Genomic DNA, 21,247 nt, shown 5'->3' with positions numbered 1-21,247 from the left:
AGCCACACATGTCCACTTGGGTCCATTAGGCAAAAGCTGGACTCATCACCACATCACTGAAGTTATCAATTCTCTAAATTCTAAGGGATACTTTATTCAATTTGATTTTGGGGGTCACAGGGACAATGGGTGCAAAGGTGGAACAGAGCGACACATCAAAACTGTTCTGTGCTTTTTTGGAGCCTCTTTCTTAGTGGCCATATCTCAGATTAGACTCAGAGGACATGCTAATTTACTTTATTCTATTTTGTGCCATCATGTCATCTATATATATATATATATATAGAGCTATCGGGGTGAATCAACAGCCATAAAGCAAGGAGCGTAGGGCCAGGAACAGCACCCCTAAGAGCGGAGCGCCTGCTCCATTACCTACGCTAATAACAGTGACAGCTGAGCGGAGATGACCCCCGGCCTCTCGTTTCGCCTCTCCTGTGCAGATGGCCATTAAAAGGAGAAAGTGTCCCCTTTTTTCAAGGGAGAAGGCATTTGGACCCTTTTCCAAATGAGGCCTCTGCTTCCCCCTTCCCGTTTTGCTTTTCTGGCACATGCTGTCTGTGAGGTAATTACGATCCAGTCCAGATTTGCCCCCCACCACCCGCCCCCCCTCCAAAAAAAAAAAAGCCCAACCCACCCACTACCATCACCCACCAGAAATGTCAAAGGAAGACTGTAGTGGACACCTGAGTATGGGCTGTGCCTCAGGTCCATGCCAGTTGGATAGTTACTTTCAGCCATTTTGAAATATAAATGGTTGTCTGATATGACCGCAGAGTGATTATTTTCTTAACAGTCATTGTACAAGGACACAAAGGGTTGAATCTTTATATATATCAATTACAATTTGTTTCCTATGGAGCCTCTGAGGTGGCATGATGGTTAGTTTTTAATAAGGCCACAAGTTTGAGGCTGCAATTTTAATAAGTTTGGATCTCCACAATTTTGGGGCCACAGAATATCTTGTGGCCACAACATAATAATCTGTAGCAACAACATATACGATACTGTGGCCCTAATATTGTGGAGTCGTGGCTACAAATTGTGTACCTTGGGCTCACAACTTAATATGTTTTGGTATGTCATACTTAATACATGGTCTCCAGGTAATTATTTAGCAGGAACATGCGTAAATGTCTACGTGCTTTGAGAATATGATTAAGGTGACGTGGGTTAATGGTATATCCTTTTCACATTGCTAGTGACTCCAGTATGTCCTTATGCTTCATTTCAACACTTAAGTGTAATATCATAAATTCTCTCCATTCTTTGGTTTCTGTTTCATAATCCTCTAATTTGTTTTACGACTTTGTGTCTAACTCATTTTAAAATTTAAAAGTTTGTGGGCATGAAATAGATCTTGATTCAAATAGACACTGGCTTAATATAATCATTTGTGGCCACACCTTAATAAAAAAAAATATCCACCATGTCACCTCAGCAGCTCTGTAGTTTCCAAATCCAAATAGTTTGAAAATAAACATACACAGATGTAGCATTCTTTACTTACCATGTAAAGCTGTCATTCACACCGAATCAAACAAATCAGCCATAATTTTTAGCTTCACATCTCACTAGGAGTGTTTATGTAGAGGTTTGAATGTCTTATACACTGAACTATTCTCCATATTCTTTAAACTTCCCAAAAATGACACTGGACAATGCAGAGTAATGAAAGATCCAACAAAGAAATCAAATAATAAATAAACAAAGAACAGAATTTGTTCATCTGTACCCTGAAATCTTACAGAATAGAATGTGAGCGTAGAAAAGTGTGTCTCACATATTCAAACTGAATACCAATAAAGGATGCTGTCGGTGTGGGTGAGGGTGAATATTTAGAGCCAAGAAACACATTAATACATGTACTATATCATTCAAAGACCTATGCAATATTAATAATGTAAATAAATAAATCAGTACCATGAAGCAGTAATGTGTTTGAAAATAACTGTGCACTGCCCGGAAAAAAAAGGTATGCAGGTCAACAAGTCTCTGTTTCAGTTTTTAAATATGCACGTTATTAATGCTCATCACACAATATATCAGTGTTTGTTCAGTTTGTGAACACTGTGGTAATGGATTGTAGCCATAAATTTAAAAAACCCAGTAAACTTGTAACCCATAATGCAACACACTTTGCACAAACCTGATTTTCACATAGGTGGTGTGTCCATGCTCCCTTGACCACTTTTCACCTCAGCTTGATCTCCTTGAGGTAGATTTACAGACAACTATCTGACCCAAGAAACAGCCCAAAGGAACAAATTCATGTTGTCTTCCAGCAAAACCAAACACCTGTAACTCAACTGACACTAAATCACCTTGAACAATAGACAAAATGTAAAGTTTCTTGACTGTGAATATTCTGAAACCTAGCATTTTTCCAAACATCTTAAAAAGTTACAGAAAAGCGTCTTCTACTAGGCCTATATTAAAATCCTGCCTCCAGTTATAGTGACGGCAATGATTTCCCATAATGTCCCATATAAAACTACTATGTTATCAAATTTCTCATAGGCCTGGTCTCACCAGAAACAAGTCTTGGTCCTAACAATGTGTTTAACTTCAGTGCTGTTTAAAGTGTTAATTCTTAAAAGAATATGTAAAATGTATGTTGCCTTGCAATTGCGCCCAGTGTTAGGATAGTCTACTTATCCATCATGACCGTGACTATATAAAGTGGTTAGTGAAGTTGAATAAATTTTCCATTATATAAACATGAGATATAATATGGGGCAGATGCTGATGTGCAGTTTTAGCCCTTGACATCTTGAGTACAACGTACTAGCTAAACAGTAAGGGTGCTGAATACGTGCTTCTTGCATTAACACCAGATTTGTAAACACACAATTCTAAAATACAGATATCAGACTTACCAAGCATATGATTTGCAACATGAACCTGAATGTCCCATTCACTATGGAAGACCATCTGACACTTAATGCACTGGTATGTCTTCTTCTGCAAAAAATAAAATAAAAACAAATGACAGAGGCAGAGAATAAAGTGTAGAGTAGGGTAGAAATAAAGTAGAAATGTAATTAAGCATGATACTAAACCTAGGATTTATCTTACAAAACCATACACAATTTTAGCTAGCAGTGCATATCACACAGTGCAACAATAATGACATACTAACTGATGTAATAAATGATTGCACTAAATGGCACTGAGATCAAGTAAAAGCCTATATAAACAGCATAACATACATGTACGAAGCTTTGCCTTACCTCTTCACTTTGGGAAGGACTCACTCTTGGCATGGGGGATCCTTGAGGGGTCCTCACTTGACTGCCACTTCCCTCTCCTGTCTGCTCTCTGTGCACTGTTTGAAGGTGTGTCTGCAGCTCTACCTCTGATTCAAACTTCACATTGCAGCTGGAGCATCTTGTCTTCGCAACAGTGGATGATATTGATGAAGAGGATGATGTGGAATAGCCGGTCCCCTTTCGTTTTACACCACAGGGGCTCAGACTTTCCCCTTGGTTCCACCCTGCATTAGAGGGTGCTGGTGTTTGCCCCCCTGGTTGCTGCTGTTTTCCGCCATTTATGGTTGGACTGGAGCTTTTGCTAGCACTTACACATGTGGCACAGAGACCATATGGTAGTCCATTAATATCAAGCTTCACCATGTCCTGCTTGGAGCGGAACTCTTTAAGACATGAAGCACACTTGAAGAGCTTCTGACTCTGGTGGTGCTGGTGGTGAGGAATAGTGGCACGCCCACTAGGGTGATTGGTGGACATGGCTCCTGTCTTCTGCATGTGGAAGGTGCCATGGATCTTCAGCTCTAAGGTTGATGTAACGGTCTGCATGCAGACCACACAGCGAAAACCAGTCAGAGAGTTGCGCAAATCTGGATGCATCTGACAGTGCTCCAGGAAGTCTTCCTCACTCTGCAATGGTAACTTGCAAATTCGACAGCTGCCTGTGTCCAAGCTCTTACTGTGAGTAACCTTATGCTCTGTCAAAGTAAGCAGAGAGGGGAAGCGCTCTCCACAAATGGGACACATATAATGCTTTACAGGTCCCAGGTGAGTTTGCATATGTTCCCGGAGCCCTGCTTCAGAGAAAAACGTCCTAGAGCAAACATTGCATTTGTGGCTCCCCTTGATAATTTCTGCCTTCTTCTTGTGCATTGCAGTCTCTCCTGGTCGGATGTTGTGATCACGGAGCTGGTGATTGGTCAGGAGAGACTCCATAGTATAAGAGGCCCCACAGATGTCACAGGTATACATGACCTCTGAGGACTCAACATCCTCTTCACTTCCATCATGACTGTTGTGAGACTCCCCTGTACCAGGTCCTCCATGGCTATTGGTGAGGATGCCCTGCAGGTCTGCATCATCTTTAGCAACTGATTCACCACCACCACTTGTAGAGCCATTGGTGCCACAGTTTTGGGCCTTTCCCTCAAACACACAATGTTTCTCACGTAAATGTCTTTCCAGCAAGATGATAGCATGGAAAGCCTTGTTGCAGAAGCGGCAATTATATTTCTTGCTGTGTGTGGTAATGTGGCACTGCAGCTCAACTTCTGTGCCAAAGGACTCACCACAAAAGATGCAGCGGTGAACTCGACCCTGGTTCTCCAAATGACTGTGCTTGACATGCAGTTGAAGATCAGTCTCATGACGGAAATCCCAGTTACAAGATGTACAGCGGTAGACTTTTTTCTCATTGCTGTGTTTTACTGCAAGATGAAGTTGAGTTGATACTTTAGAGTCAAATACCTCTTGGCAAAGAGTGCAACGAAAGAACACAAAGGTGTGCATATCAAGAAGGTGCTTCTGCAAATCATCTACTGATGTGAACTGCTTGTCACAACTTTCACAGATGTAGTATGTGGAAGTGACAGTAAAGTGGACAGTCACATGCTTTAGCAGAGCTTCCTGGCTGGGAAAGTCCTTGTTGCACTGTGGACAGGTGAGTTGTGGTAGCATACCATCAAGGTGAGTCTTCAGGTGAGTCTGGAAAAGATCAAGACTAGTGTACTTAGCACCACACTGGTTACAGATGAATTCACTTGCTGAGCGGGATGAAGTGCTGCCATGTTTGAGAAGGGTAGCTTGATCTACAGATATGGAAGATGAAGGGCTAAGGGCTCTATGCGTTCTTCTCCCATTGTTGATATAATTCAGTGCCAGGGGGATGTTCTTGTGGTTTTCTTTGATGTGCTTGTTCAGCTTCAAGACACTGTTGAAGATGGGAGAATTGGTACAATAAGAGCAGGAATACACCTCCACAATGGGATCTTTAGGAGTGACTGCAAGTGGTGAGTCAAATCGCAAGCTTCCAGAATCACAGTGGGTCTGTCGTACATGTTCTTCTAGTGTGGCCTCAGTCAGAAATCCCATGAAGCACTGAGGGCAGAAAAAGGCATTGCTCTCCTTGGCTACTGGGCTGGGGAAGCCATGAGAGCAACGGATGTGTTCCTGCAAGGCATTGAGATCTCCAAGCATCTCTGGACAAAAGTTACACTGTAACAAGGCATCAGACAAGCTGGCAAGTAGGGTGGAAGGATCTTCAGCATTGTGGACTTGTTTCAGATGCTCATTTAAGTTAACCAGAGATGGAAGGATCTCTAAGCAGAACTGGCAAGTATGGGCCTGTTCGGGTTTATCTACATGCATTGTCTTTAGGTGAATCTGAAGGACAGCAAGACTGGAGAATACTTGTTTGTTGCAATAGATGCAACTGTAAGCTACTTTAGGCTGTTTAGCAGGTCGTCCACAAATATCATTTGTGTGCTGGGCAGCACGCTTTCTTCTTCCACGAGTCTTGGGCACAGTGGGAGCAGTGTCTACCATGGTTGAACTATCAACAGAAAGGTTTGAGTCTGGAGTCGTGCTTGAAACAGATGTGTATCCTACAGTCAACAGAGAGGGACTGTTACTGTGGTTGCTGGATTCTGGGAGTTGGTGAATGTCCATGTGTGCATACAGCTCTTCCACAGTAGGGAAGTGCTCAGAGCATACAGTGCATATATGGCCCTTTTGGTCTCGACTATGTGCCTGGTCAATATGGCTAAGTAAAGTACCCTCATCACTAAATGGCTCATGGCAGTAGATGCACTGCAGACCAGGTCCTACACTTCCTTCTTCTGGGGGTGAACACTCAGGGTGGCACTCTGCAATGTGCTTCTGGAGCTCCTCGGGCACATCAAACCCCTCTTCACAGCGGCTGCACTTGCGTGCTTCCTTTAGCTTCCACTCCTCTCCTCCAGAGATCCCTGTGCTCTGACCTTCCTTACCTCGTTCATGCACCTGCATATGTCCAAGGAGGGAGCTGGAGGACAGGAACCCTCTGCGGCACACAGGGCATTTATGAGGCTTGTTTGTGGCGTGCGTCTTCATGTGGATCTTAAGGTGGTCACTGCGTGAGAAAGCAGAGTTGCACTCACTGCAGTGGTACTTCTTGTCACCAGTGTGGAGCTTGATATGCCGGTCACGGCTGCGCTTGTGCTTGAATAGGCGACTGCAGAAGGTACAGCTGAAAGGAAGCTTGTCGCTATGGCTCTGCTCGTGGCGCTTAAGGAAGCTCAGGCGACTGAATGATTTGTCACAGAACTGGCATGGGTAGGGCAAGCCAGGGCCCCCTTCATCTTCACCAAAATCGTAATCGTGGACTGGAGATGTTTGGTCTTTGCTAGATGGTGAAGAAGCAGGCCAGGAACAGGATGGGTCATCTTCTAAATCAGCCCCATCTGCAAAACAAGACAAGAAAAAAATACTTTTTGTTGGAACTGCACACAAATATACAGAAAATAGAAGATTATTCACTGTATATTCAGTATATGTCTTTAGTATGCTTTATGCTTTGCTCATAAAAAGGCATACACCAAACACAGGTATTTTAGAGACACACATAACACATAATTTTAGAGAGAGAGAGAGAGAGGTGGTTGGGGATTCAATTACAATGACAAAAAGATTTCCATAAAAGAAAAAGGGAGAAATTAACCTTGTATGTGGCCACCTAATGGCAATACCCACTGAGACAGAAAAAGCCATTTCTGACATTTGAATCCAGCAGCTGTCTGTGGGGTGTCTGTTTGTTTAGAGGGACACCAGACATTAGATAAATTAATACTTAACAATAGCTTTAATTGTTATACAAAATCACCACAAGGACCCTCAACCCATTTCAAAACCTTCATGCTCATTTATACTACCATTTACCAAGAATACCATGAACAGCAAGACATGCCAGCCAAATGTGTTAGGAGTAAAAAAAATGAACCTGTTGGTGATCTGGCAGATCCCATGACTACTCATGACATCACACAAAGAGGTCTGACCTACATTGGTGCCCAAGTTACTGTTGTTTTATTTCAGATAATAGACCATAAGTATTACTTATAATTTATCTTTTAATTTTAATTGATTATGTTTACACCCACCACAATTTGTTTGAAAGGTGAGTGTTTTTTATGCTTCTACAAGTGTAATCCTTGTGACTAGAAAAAAAGAGCCAAGAGCTGATCTGGGAAAACAGAAAAACAAAGGGAAACAGACAAGATTTATGAGACATCTGCAGGAAAGCATAAAACACCTCTTTGGATATAGCCTGCTCTCCATCCTTGGACTGGCTTCTCCAGCCACTTCGATTGTTTTTCTTTTAAACACAGCCCTCTGCCTTCTGTCAGGATAACATGCCCTTGTTGATCGCTTAACCCACTGTACCCAATCTTCAGGAAACAGATGAGGTCACATGTTGACCTCCTGTTCCTCAAACTGCTGAAAGAGGCACATTGATGGGCTAGCCTTGCAGTGTCCTCTTGCTGGAAATCTCCCACCCTGGGCAACATGCCAACTTAAAAAAAACAAGCAAAAAAAAAAAAAAAAAATCTACTACATCTACTGTTTCTACTGCGCCTCAATTTACAGAGTTGGCTGATTTTGAAAGGCAATTTAATTATCGCCTCCATACAGTCTCTTCTATTAATAACCAAATTACAACCGACATACTTTAACCACATGCTTCATCCATGTACGTAATAGCAACACATTCATTATGTGTATGTCTTCTGTTTAAATGCTCATCAGCTGTTGAAACCTTTCAGCTGTTTCTGTATAATATACAGTATAATTATACTGTTATACTATATAATTAGCTTTATTTGAATATATTAGTGAATGAGAGGCACTGAAGGGCACTTGTGGAAGGGAAACCATGTTAATTCTGATCTTCTCCGTTTGGCTATCCTGCTGGCCAGTCAGAAAATGCACCCGCCCCAGACTAGAGTGTGAACACCAACCGAAGAGTACAGAGAGCCTCTGGAGAGCGAAGAGGATAAGAGGGAAGCTTGTTTTCCTCTCTCTCAGCTCTCTCCCTTGCTGTCTTGGTGTTTTTCCCCTCCCTTCACCATGATGAGAAATGCCCAGACCCTGGACAGCCTGAGTAAATATAAGAGAGGGCTCTCTTTCCACGTATACACACACACGCACACACACACAAACACACACACACACTCACCAATCCACACATATCCCAGCTCACGACAGCGGTCTGTGTGAGCCAGCCAAAGGGGATGCTGCACACTGCAAACCTCCACCCCGCAGCTGAAGGCCTGGCTTTGTTGGACTGCCAAAGCCTTCCTGAACATCCCCTGGCTAGCAGCCTGTCTCAGCCTTAGAGGAAGACCTCCATCTTAGGGCCTGATGCTGCTTCATGATGTAAGTTTCCCCCTCCTTCTTCCCTTTTCCCCCCTTTGCATTTTAATTTTTTTTTTTTTTTTTTGGCACACGGTGCAGTCTAGCTCTCTGAGCAAAACAACACATTTGTAATGTTCAGCACAAGGACAGCTGGATACCCGTTTGACATCTGTTTCAGCATATTTATTGGTAGGAGAGCGTTTGGGAGGAGACCAAATAGGTGTATAACAATCTCACATGCTCAGCTGGAAACAACAGCCATGTCATTTCTCCTGGTTTGGTCAGATTACAAGATAACAAAGAGAATCAGATCACAGGTTGACTGTTTAGTATGCTGAGAATCTCAGCCTTTTAACACATCACCAACTTCAAACACTTTGGCACACGCCCACCCCATCAAACACACTCACACACACAGACATACACACACAACCAAACACTCCCTGTGTTCCAGGCTGGATGCCTAGATAGACTGTGTTTGTGCTCGAACAATAAAGGCTGTCCAATTAGAATGTAATATACGATTACTATTTTCTAGTTACTGTTTTGGTCTGAAGACAGAATCTGTTCCTTCTTGGTGAATGCAAACTACAATTTTGATCATCATTTAGGTGATGAAAAATAACAAAGACAGAACTGTTAATCTGGCTGATCTGACTGAGAAATCTATTTTGATTAAAGTCATATTCATAAATTGCCAGAAGTTGTTCCCATTGTTTTTTTTTTCTGGTTTAAAATAATGGAAGGATTTGGAACTTAAGTAACACTCAAGTCTGCATCATAAGACTGACATAACCATATCATAAACATGAGGTGTTGATTTGCCAAGACATTTTATGTCTGGCTGTATACCAGTGTCATGGTAGCTACCATGTTTGATGACTTGCCAGATTATACTTCAACCCAGCAACATAAGACCAACATAACCATGTCATAAATGTTTCATAGAAGATCGTACGCTGTCATGAGTTGCCATGACAATTTATGTCTAGTTGTACACCAGGGCCATGATAGCTGCACTTTTTGCTGTCTTAACAGCTTATTCTTGAACCCTGCCACATTATACTGACATAACCATGTCATAAACATGTCACATAAGAGGTCTTGATTTGTCATGCCAATTTATGTCCTGTTATATAGCACTGTCATGTTACAATTACCAGTAACTACAATGACTGCCATAATGATTGATGCCATTGTTGTTAGATAAAATGCTACCCAAATGCATTAAAGCTATTTTTGTTCAAAATCTAGGGAAAAAAATCGCTCAGATTGGTACTGTAGCAAACCATCAAGCAAGAGTGAAAACAAAGATAGAAAAATGGAAAACAAGGCACCAGGAGAACAGGGTGTTGCTCTGGGCTGTGAGGGAGCTAATGAGCATTGCTGTTTGCTAATTGCTGCACTCCTCAGCTAAAACTCCTCTAACTCCTGCTCTGTGATTGCAACTGGAGGAATGTGAAAGAACAGGTGAGAGAATCACATTCAGCGCACCTGTCTGCTGTGAAATATGGCACCTTAACTGGCAGTGTGCAGTTGTGTATGTGTGTATGTGTGTTTGGTGTGTGTGGGGGGTTGAGGGGATTCATTACTTCTCTCATTACTGCAGTTTACAATAATAAGTGTAAGTCTGCAGCATTAAGCACTAACAGTTTCTGAAGTGTTGCCGTCAGACTCACAACTGGTTTAACGAGGTGACACTAAGTGATGTTCTGACACCCTGAAAGTAGTTAGCTAGGCTTTGAAGGCTCCACCTTTACTAAATAATCTTATCATCAGAAAAAATCATGATTCTAATGCTTCCCACCAAGTGGTGAATAGGAACTTGAAATGATCCACTGAGTCCTTCAGTGTCTACAAGTTTTTTCAGGTTTTATAACAGCCAGTTAGTATAATATAGTGCATTTCTACATCAAGAATCAATCCTTATTAAACCTTGAAAGGGAGTATAGGTGTGAAATGAACACCAACAGTCACTGCAGGCCTTAACAGGCCCAAAGACTTGTTGGTGCTTCTTCCTCAACAGGCTTCTGAACCCTCCATAAGTTTGGAAATACTTATTAAAGGTGAGTCCATGGGCTGTCAGCTAAGGTTGGAAAAATGTAAGGGAAGTCCACTGGTTACTGCCAAACTTGGAAAGCCTTACAGAAGGGTAGTCGATGAGCTGCTTCCTACGGCTGGAAACCCTATGAAAGGGGAGTCCATGGGCTGCTGCAAAAATGTTGGAAAGCCTTATGGAACAGGAGTCCACAGGCAGCCCCCTAAGGTTGGGAAAGCCCTACAGAAAGCAAATCCACGAGCCGCCACCTAAGGTTGGAAACCCTACGGAAGGAGAGTCCATGGGCTGCCCCCTAAGGTTGGCAAAGCCCTAGAGAAGGCAAGTCCACAAGTCACCACCTAAGATTGGAAACCCTATGGAAGGGGAGTCCACAAGATCCCCCCTAAGGTTGGAAGGCTGTATGAAAAGAGAGTCCACAGGCTGCCCTCTAATGTTTGAAAACTTCATGGAAGGGTATTCCTTGGGCCACCACCTAAGGTTAAGAAGCGCTATGAAAGGAAAGTTCAGTGGCCACCACCAAGATTGGAAAGCTCTGGGGAATGGAGATCCGTAGGGGCCAACTAAGGCTGGAAAGCCTTATGGAATGGGAGTCCACAGGACACCACCTAAAGTTGGAAAGCTCTACAGAAGCGCAGGCCATGGAGCACCACCTAAGCCCTATAGAAGAGTGAACAGGCTACCCCCTAAGGTTGGAAAGCCCTATGGAAAAGTTAATGTGCTTACCCACATAGAGTTCGACCACTAGTGATATGTGTAGAAAGTAATTCTGCAGCCAAAAAAAAGCAAAAGCAAAAGAAAAAAAAGCTGTTAGTCTACCTATATTTTACATATATTTATAATGTGGGATTCTGCTTGCATATAGAAATGTATGTAGGAAGATGTGCCATATTTCACTTAGGATTTTTGTGCTAAAAATAATTGAAATGTGCTCTTATCATTAAGTAGCATAAATGAGTTTTGACCTAAAAGTAGCACATGAAACATTCTTCAATTCATAATTACAAGTGGCTGCTCAAAAATAATTTTAATACCTGAGATTCTTGCTTAATTAATGAACAACTTTTAACCTCTCATCATAGTGGAAAAGGGACAGTTTTCATGGTGGATGGTGGGTAATTCATTATTTGTTTTTATTCTAAATATAACTTATTAGTCACTAATTAGCCCACAGACATACTTGTACATTTCTCTTTATTCCATTATGTACATTTTATAATAGGGAGAAATGTTAAAAAGATACCAAAACATATCAGGATATCCAACTAGCTAACATTAGTGGTACAGTTCAGGGCAAATGTATGGGATAATTGAGAAATAAGACCATTCAGAGATAACAAGTCTGTATTTTTTTTTCAATCTTCTTTTTCTAAAAGTGTCTCAAAACTGCATTCAACATTATTCACTTTAATGCCAGAGAAACCATGTTTCAGGGTGTATGTATATGTCTGTGTGTGCTTTTGTGTTTATTCATTAATTTCAAAGACGCCGTCAACTTGTCTGACTTTGACCTTGCCTCATACTGTGAGAAGAAGGAAAATGTCTTCACAGAAGCAGAAATAAAATGATGCCTATCCCCCTGGAGGCTGCTGATGTGTCACCACAAAGCTACTCCTATTCCAAAGCCCAGATACAACAGACTCTGAGCAGCAGTATTACATGTATTGCCGTATGCGACAAACCACTTATCATAAATTGAGCAAAAACAGAGGGAGTAGAAAGCACCACCTCAAAACCAGCTTTTTTTGTATGCATTATGTTTTCAGATCAGGGAAGTATTCAGGGTGCCAGGACTTTTGAAGCTAGAACACCAGCAGTGGCCAAATGGCTCTGAAGATAAATGCTGTGATAATTTTATTATCTCTTAATGTTTTTTTTCCAGATCAATAGATTAGAATGATTTCTGTCAAAACCGCATGGTAAGCAAACATTGTTTTTCAAAATTAGAGGCTTAATTGTACAAGAAATAAAGAAGTAAGTGTAATGGAAAAGAAATGAAGACAAAATGGGGCTTTCACTGAAATATATTAATTCCAGTTCTGCTTTCCTATTCTTTTCTTATTACATTTTTTAGAAAAGCAATTGGCAGGAAAAAAAGACCGAAAGATTTTTTTTAAATCAAAACACAGCAAGCATATTCTCTTCTCTTCCTCTTCCCTCCTTCTCTCTTCATCTATTCATCTATCTAGTTCTGGCTCTAAGTAAACACAATATGGTTCTTTACACATTACTGAGAAATGTCACTCCCAGCCATCGATCAATTCAATCTGCCATGTCACTCTGAAAGATGAAAGAGTATGTACCCGCGTCTTTGTGTATGCACGCCATCATGACACGCTTCAGGAGTGCCATGGCAACAATAAACAACCTGCGATGGCACATGTCCAAACACAAACACACACTCTTTTGAAGGAGCACTCTCTTTATGGCAGTTTGTTCAATTTCTGTCTCATCAACTACTTTTGTCCACATTTAATCGTTTCCCAGTCTGGACACAGGCACTTGGTCAATGTCTTGTGCAAAGTGCCGCTGGCTGCCCAGGAAAGTGAAGAAAAATGACAGAGCAGTGTGGAAAAACTAGGGCAGTCACTCATCCTCTAACCCCACCCGGCTTTTTTCCAGCAGAGGCGGACCTGGGGAACATCCACCTGGGCAAGATGAAGAATTCCTGCTCTTGTCCAGCTTTGGCCCAAGACAATATCATGAAAGCGATGTGAATTCTGGAGCAACCATACAGATCATAAAACAAGTCCTGTTTTAACCCTGAGAAGTGAATATTGCCTTATTTTTGAGAAGTCAGCAGTGTTGGTGATTCATAAGGTGATTATCTAGTAAATGTTCAGTACATAGATGTGCTATCTCTTTTGATTTTAACTCTAACTTTGAAATTATATGATTTTTGCAAGACTGTGTTTTTAAGATATTAAGCTAAAAAGTTTTGACCACTCAAAAAGTCAAATAGACCCAAATAGTAACTAACTTTTTTGTTTTGTTTTTCACGTTTTCCATACTTTTAAACAATATTTCAGTGTAATATTATACAGTATATTCTCACATATAATCACTGGCAAGTAAATTACGTATTTATTACAGTAAATCAACTTTGCCCCATCCCTCCCTCCCAAAAGATAGAACCTTTTGCTGAATTTTCAACTTCTGATTGGTCAGGGGGTGTTGATTTTCTATAACAGTAATTTTTCCAGCTGCACTTCTTTATATTTATGCAATCATTTAAGCATAATGTATAACAACTTACACAGGGACTTGTATGGTGGACGCTCCACACAAACAGATTTTAAAAATGTACGTAATTGTTGATATGCTTAACTTTTCTGTAAAAATACATTTATTTAACATTGATGGAAGGAGTGTCCAGTGTCAGCACTTTGTAACAGTCAGTAAAGCTGTAACTTTAAGTTTTCAGGCATATCAGGTCAGAGGAGTTGGCATTTTGAGGTTCCTTGGTAACATGACAACTTCAGAGAGAGAGAAAGATGCTGGTGTGTGAACAACTGTTCATAGCTGTTATAACGTAGGTGATGTGGTTTAAGGGGAATGAAACACTTCAGGACCTGCTTTTGTTTGTAAAATCATCAATTTTTGGGTGGTAACAGTAACTCCGCTTAATCACTCCATTCTTGATTATTTTCCTACAACAGGAAGCCCACAAATGTTTTATTCCTTACTTAAAATACCCAATAAATCTCAATCATTAGGCTTATTTATAGAAATATACTCATGTAAGCACGCACATCTGTAATTTCCTCCAGGTGTGTATACAGTGGCTAAAATCCCCTTTTGGTTTCATTTCTGGTTCATATTCACAAAGAACTGTATTTTTTATTTTTATTTAACTTTGTTACTTTCATGTCCAGATGGTCTTAATTCAATCTCTGTAATTGTGACTTGTGTTTATTTAAAAAAAGCTTGATTCATTTTCGTTAGAAAAACCCAAACCAAGCAAATAAAGTTTCATGTTGAAAAAAAAAATATTTTTAGTGTTGTTCCACTTTCAGTAAAAAGAGTAAGTGGGTCATTTTGGGCTGAACAAAGGGAACAGAAGATGAGGGTTAAGATGTTTATACCAACCTGGCCAGTGTGATCACTAACACATTGCCTGTGTCTGAGGGAGGGTGTGGATTCATCCATTCATTCAAACTTCATTACTGAGGTTAAACTGTAGAGTTTGGTGTAGACACAGCATTACTGAATCTACAGTAATACATGCGTGGACTGAGAAACCACAGAAAGAAATAATAATGAAAAAAAGATAAGTATGTATATGTTTGTCCCTGGAGCCTCTTGTCCTTGGGCAGATCTCTCCTAAGGAAGCTGAGGCAGAGGAAAAGCAGTTGACCAGGGTCAGGTAAGAGCAAGCAAACAGGAAGTGAGCTCCGCCTGAGACCTTGGCTGGGCCTCTGTCTCCTGTGGCTGGCCGGGGGGGAGGACAATCTGTCCCCCTCTGTCCCCCAGTGTGGTACGGCCCGCCAGCGTTTGCTTGCCCAGCGGGACCAACGTGAGCACGGACAGTTGGGACCTGAGGACAGCCTTGGCTCATCTACAACTGAAGCAAGGGGACCAGGACCAAAACAACAAAAACTCAAAAAAAAAAAAAAAAAAAAAGAAAACACAGATGGACACACCAACAGTGGCTTTAGTAACAGAGTAATACTTTATCTCCATAACTCACACAGTTACAAAATGCAGACAGGTGATAAATTAAAGGGAAGACCAACATGTGGAATGATGGCATGATCACACTGACATTCTTAGTCATCTGAAGAACGGCTCTGTTTTCATTCGACCACAATTTCCGATTCTATTTCCTGACGTCCTTCCCATAGACATACGTGCAGATTTCATTTCTTAACTGTTACTGAAACGCAGCCCATTGTGCGATATCCGTCACTGAAGTTTTTACATCCGTGTCGCAATAATGAACCTGCTGTCCAAGTTATGTAGATCTTTTCTTGCTGATCCAAAATTCAGGTGAAATAAACCTGCTTTAGCCGGACTTGACAGGCCACAGAGAATGTTCGGATGCTATTTGCTTAATTGTACAGTTCCTCATTCATTTATTCATGTTTTCCTTGAATTTGTATGAGTATGATAAATCCCCTCTGACTGTTGGTGAATGTGGATACATGGATACATATGTGTAAAAATGTGTATGTGTAATAATAATAATTAAAATAAAAACAATACTGGGATGGATTGGCACCCCATCTGGGGCGTATTCTTGCCTAACACCCAGTGATCCTGGGTAAGGCTCTTGACCTTGATCTGATCAGGATAAAGCGGTTACTGAAAGTGAGTGAAATAATTAAATGAATTCAATTTATTTTTTTAAATGATACAACTTCTCCACCTAAAATAACTCTCAAGATGTTACTGGTTTGCAACATCAGTCAACATTCCAATTTAAAACGGTAAAGAACCCGTCGTTCTTCTCTAACGCAAGGTCAAAACGTAGATTAAAATGTTGAACAGAGCGTAACAGCACCTGATTAGACGTTTCAGGAAAACTAGGATCTCTGCCTTTGGCAGGATTAAATATTTATAGGCTGACTTAAGACTTCACCAAACTGCAGACATGATGTAGATGTGTACCACCAGGAGGCATGAAGCAATATGGCTATCCGGAGTGCAGCAGTCGGGCATAGGCAACAGACAGAAGGAATTAGAATTCACTGAAGGAGAGTGACCCTTCACCCCACAGCTGATTAAAACTCTCTCGCCCCGGGTTTGATTTCTCGTCAATCGCATCCCAGCTTGTCACCGTGAGAACTGCAGCAGACAGTCCGAACGCGAGGGCAAGAGCAAAACAAGCATCATCAAGGGAAGAGTCAGAGAAGAGAGGCAGAATAAAAAAAGAAGAGCTTAAAAAAACACATTTGTCAGCCCAAGCAAGACCATGTCTTTTCATGCATTCCTGTCTTAAATGTCAAGATTTCCACCCCCGAGCGAGAGGAAGCGCTGACACTTTGCCAAGGTTGAACAAAAACTGCATTCATTAATAATTAGCCTTGACCAGGAGCAAAGTAAACTCAAGTTCTCCTTGACAACAGAACAACACCTCCCTTTTTTTTCCTCAAGAAACAATAAAATACACACTGTCCATTCTCCACACCACCTCTGGTTTGCCTTAATCTTTTCTCTTATATTTTATTTATGCCCCCCCCCCCCCCCCCCCCCCTTCCAGTCACTTAAGTAGATATCGATCAGGACTAGATCTGGATCTACAAGTATTGCCATAATGAATCATTTGGAGAAAACTGGATTTCTGCATGCATATTAGATCTTAAGGTATGATTGTGTCATCATCTTTAACTCTTCAGCTAACAAACATTTGTTACACCAATTGATTTCAGTGTCAACTATTTTTTTTTTCTCTGAGAATTCAAAGCGGTGTTCTTTGGTGTCCTTGGGGTCATACATAGTTGGCTGTCATCTGTGGTCTGCTCCAGTTGCCTGATCTAAACACTGCCTTACTCAGAGCCAAAATAAAGCCATATTTCTACCATACTTCTATAAAACTGGCCTGAAATTCACAAAAGAAATGTTTTTACTTATACTTATTTTTACCGCTCCATATACAGTACGCATATCTCCGCTTTAATTAATATAAAAAATCATTTTTCACTGCTATTAAATAAAAATCTTCCCAGAAAATCACCCAGGAATTATAATGAAATGCTGCACAAAGGACTCCAGTTTGACTCACTGCAGCACTGCAACCCAGCTTCACAGTAGTTTCTGATAGCGTCTCCAGCAAACCTTTCTGTAAATCTGTGAAAATATTATTAGGTGGCTATTGCTGTCAACTACAAATGACAGTTTGCTGATTTGGGAAAGGCATTGTTGTTTTGAAAGCTTTCCAAGCAGTTCCACAGGGTGTCTGGTTCAGATCAATTATTAACTCGAGTGATGTAGCAGAGGTTGAGGAACTGTACCTATTCATGACAGGAAAAAAGTTTTATAATGTTTTATAAATTGCTATTTGTTGTTACATTTTGTGAATATATTGTGAAGATTTTTTTTTCCCAGCAACCCTGGGTTTTTTCTGATGGCACAGTGGTAGAGTTCACATTTAATGATCCATTTAAACCTGAAATCCAATACAGTTTAATTCTGAGCACCAAACAGATACAGATAGTGGCACTGCCTTACACCAGCACAGTAAAAATTGTTCTGTGTAGTGAAATACCTTCATCACTCTGAATGAATTGTAACCACCATAATGTATCCAAAAAAGGCTCTGATGAAGAATACCCAACTTTGCATCCTAACAATTTTCTAAATTACATCATACAGTTAGTTTTAATAATGCAGCTATGGTTTTTTTGAAGACAACAGGTGAGATCCAAAAACATGTTGTAGGCTAATCAGCTTAGCACTATGCCTCATTCATTATTCACATTACTAGCAGTGTCTGAAAGTCTGAAAGTGAAGGCACTGTGCACGAAAAGGATACTGCATCTGGAGGAAGTGGAAGTGAAGATGTAGCCACACCACACTCCCAAGGGGTCAAACCTCTGACTTAGCCTTTTATACAAAATTTCCTTTGTTTGGGCCCCTGTGTTTTGGATTATTTCTGTCATAGTGCATGACCTGATCTCTTTTAGGTTATACATCTCATTTTGTTATAGAACAATCACTTTCCCTCTACCAGTCTGGATGAGGAATTGGCATTGCTGAGCATTGGTTGGTTTTCACCTAACATGGCATTGTGTAGATTGATGTTCTTTTGGAAACTGAAGTTGGGAAGACATCAGTGAAAGTCTTGTTTTTCCTATGGTGGTCTCACAGAAGCTGTCAGATGCCTTCAGATCCCTAGCTGTCTTCCTACGGTTTTGTCTGTCTTGAGCTCCATAGGTTCATAGTCTTTAGAATTTTTTTGTAAACTTTTCTTTTTCCCGAGGGCTGAAACCTATATTAATTAGGCCATATTTCACTTGAGCAATCAAACTCACACCCGAGTTGACTGAACCACCTAAGTTCAATTTTAAACCATCAACTTTCTATTATTAATTCATTCATTCATCTTCATCTTCAGTTTTGTTGGATACAGAAACACTGGGTGTGAGGAAGAAATACACCCTGGATGGAGGTCCAGTCTATCATAGGGCATGATGCACAAACATTCTCACACTGATACACATGTAGAGGCTATGTAGATTCACCAATCTACAATACCAGCATGTTTTTGGGAAGTGACAGCAAACTGAAAAACCCAGAGGAAACACAGGGAGAACAATAGGAGAAGATTTTTCACAGACAGTAACCTGACCTCAGAATTAAACCAGGGAGCTATGAGATGACAACACCACCCACTATCTGACCATGCCACCCAGTTTTGTATTAACTACTTAAAATTTGGCTTTCAATAAAAACGAACCATCTTTGACACTCTGTTGTAGGGCTCTACATTGAAGAACGATTTAGCTGAAAAACCATTTAGCAAGTTGGGTGTTGCCAAATAAGGTTGTCATTATTTATTCATATGACTTAAACGCTGACCACATTTTATGAGCAATTCATGCGAAAATCCAAAGAATTCCAAACCTTTTCTCACAACCCTATAAAGCGCTAGCTGCAGCTGTCCTCCTCACCTCCTGCTCCTCAATGCTCTCATCACACTAATACACTCCAGATGAATAAGCAACTTCATCTTCTACCTCCAAACTCCACACTCTTGCTGTTACTCAGTCCTAAAGAGACCATGTGTAAAAAAGAGGAAGGACAGATGGAAAGGTGCAATTGAAAGAAGGGTGGTGGGATTGGGGTTTTACCTTGTCTGACCCATTTCACCCCTTGCTAATGGCACACATTTCTCCTGGCTGTCTTAAAAATATCCTGGATATATTGTAACATGGACTGAATTAACAGTTGTGAGGATATAAACAACCACCAAGGTCCCTACATCAGTCTCAGTCTGGAGGAAGTAACATCGCAGAGATGAATAATCCCATGGACTCATTTAGCAAAGGCTAGATGACTCTAATATATGCACTCCACTAGAAAACATATGGGATAGAAAAAACAGCAGACACAAACAATCCTTCAGTTATGGTAATATCTGAGCAGCTTCGATACAAGCTACCGACTATTTTTGGTCACATTGAAATTTACATTGATCACAAACTTTGGGTATACACTGTCATGCTAAATTATGGAAGCACATGCTGATCTGAGTGTAAAAAAAAGATTTCCATACTAACTTGCTAGCAACATTCCACACGCTTCAATTTAGGCAATGCATTTATTTATATTGTCTTAGGTCAAAATTATAGACACCTGAGCCAAATTTAGGACACCTCTATCAAACATTGCTAACAAAAGAGAGCAAAAGTGGAATTTTACCAAAAAAATAAAAGTAGGTGGACAAGATGTAGTTTTATCCAACTATCCAACACTGGAGCAATATAGTAAAAAGTAAGTCTGGATAGCTACACATTCCTGAAGGTTTTGTCTTATGCATGCACCATCAGACACACACAACTATATTGGTAATAAGTAAATGCTGCTGAAACAGTGACAGAAGAAATCCTGTACAAAAAAGTGTTGTACAAAACTGCATTTCACTTTAATGTTTAGTGACTGGCCCGACTTGTGCCCTTAGATTTCAATTATAAGTGAGTTTTGAGTAAACAGGATTTCAGTTGTTTTTCCTCAGTCCAAGGAAAACATGAAACTCTTGTCCACAGTGAATGTCCATATGCTTCAGATGCAATGTATAGAGATTAGGTTAAAAGACTGTATTCCTTTAAGAGCACACAGGTATTCCTGTTTACAATCCACTTTTCTTTACAAGATCAAGAGGTGGACTCTGAGCCGAGTTGGGTTTTTGTCTGTGTCTAAACTGTAGTGGAATGAACACAAGCTGGCGGCACCCTCAGGAATCACCAGATCAGTTCCAGGGGCTGTTTATTAGGATGCAGTGGATAGCATCTTAACACTCACGACACATGCTTTCTCTAGGCCTCAGATAACCTCTATTCTTAGGGGTTTAATTAATGCCAGCCAGTCAGCAGCTTTTCTTACAGCAGAAAACGACTTGTTTCTTGACCCTCTCCAATCCCGAATCCCTTCCCCTTTTCCCCCAGTGTGCTTGGTTTGTTTTCGCCTTACAACAGATGCAGCATCCCTATTAAGGGGAAAAGGACTCTCTACATGAAAAGGCAAAATTATTCACCAGCACCAGAGTGGAGACAAGAGCAGGCCGGTGCACCATGCAAGGTTTGTACTGCTTGCTTTGTCTGGATTTAATTGTGTTTTTGGATTTGGGACATTAAAATATGCAGAACTGTGAATGTCTAAGAAGTATGCATAGGTGAGACAACTGCAGACATGTACGTCCATGGTGATTATTAAAAATCCAAGGTAATAATGAAAAAAGCATTCCAATTCACTAATATTCTGCATGTTTATTACAAATTGAACTACTCTTGTAGACTACAACTAAAATAATCGATGATGGGGTGGTGTGATGAAGTCTTAGTGTTAACATTTGCCTTTAAGCTGATATTACATC

General features: G+C 40.7%; 1 protein-coding gene across 7 annotated transcripts in view; it reads right to left on the bottom strand.

Annotated features, from left to right (window-relative positions):
* The window catches only part of LOC113526517 (zinc finger protein 521), a 131,886-nt gene that overhangs the window by 66,404 nt on the left and 44,235 nt on the right, over positions 1-21,247 (bottom strand). For all 7 annotated transcript variants that reach the window (XM_053233606.1, XM_026913620.3, XM_026913617.3 and 4 more), the window contains exons 4-5: positions 3,231-6,706; positions 2,877-2,961 (exon numbers count right to left, since the gene is read on the bottom strand). In XM_053233606.1, coding sequence (XP_053089581.1) covers positions 2,877-2,961; positions 3,231-6,706 — 3,561 coding nt within the window. The remainder of the gene's footprint in view (positions 1-2,876; positions 2,962-3,230; positions 6,707-21,247) is intronic.

Source organism: Pangasianodon hypophthalmus, chromosome 4, assembly GCF_027358585.1.
Source record: "Pangasianodon hypophthalmus isolate fPanHyp1 chromosome 4, fPanHyp1.pri, whole genome shotgun sequence".
Taxonomy (NCBI): Eukaryota; Metazoa; Chordata; class Actinopteri; order Siluriformes; family Pangasiidae; genus Pangasianodon; species Pangasianodon hypophthalmus.
The sequence above is the reverse complement of the archived record's forward strand: the minus strand, read 5'-3'. Positions and strand labels throughout refer to the sequence as shown.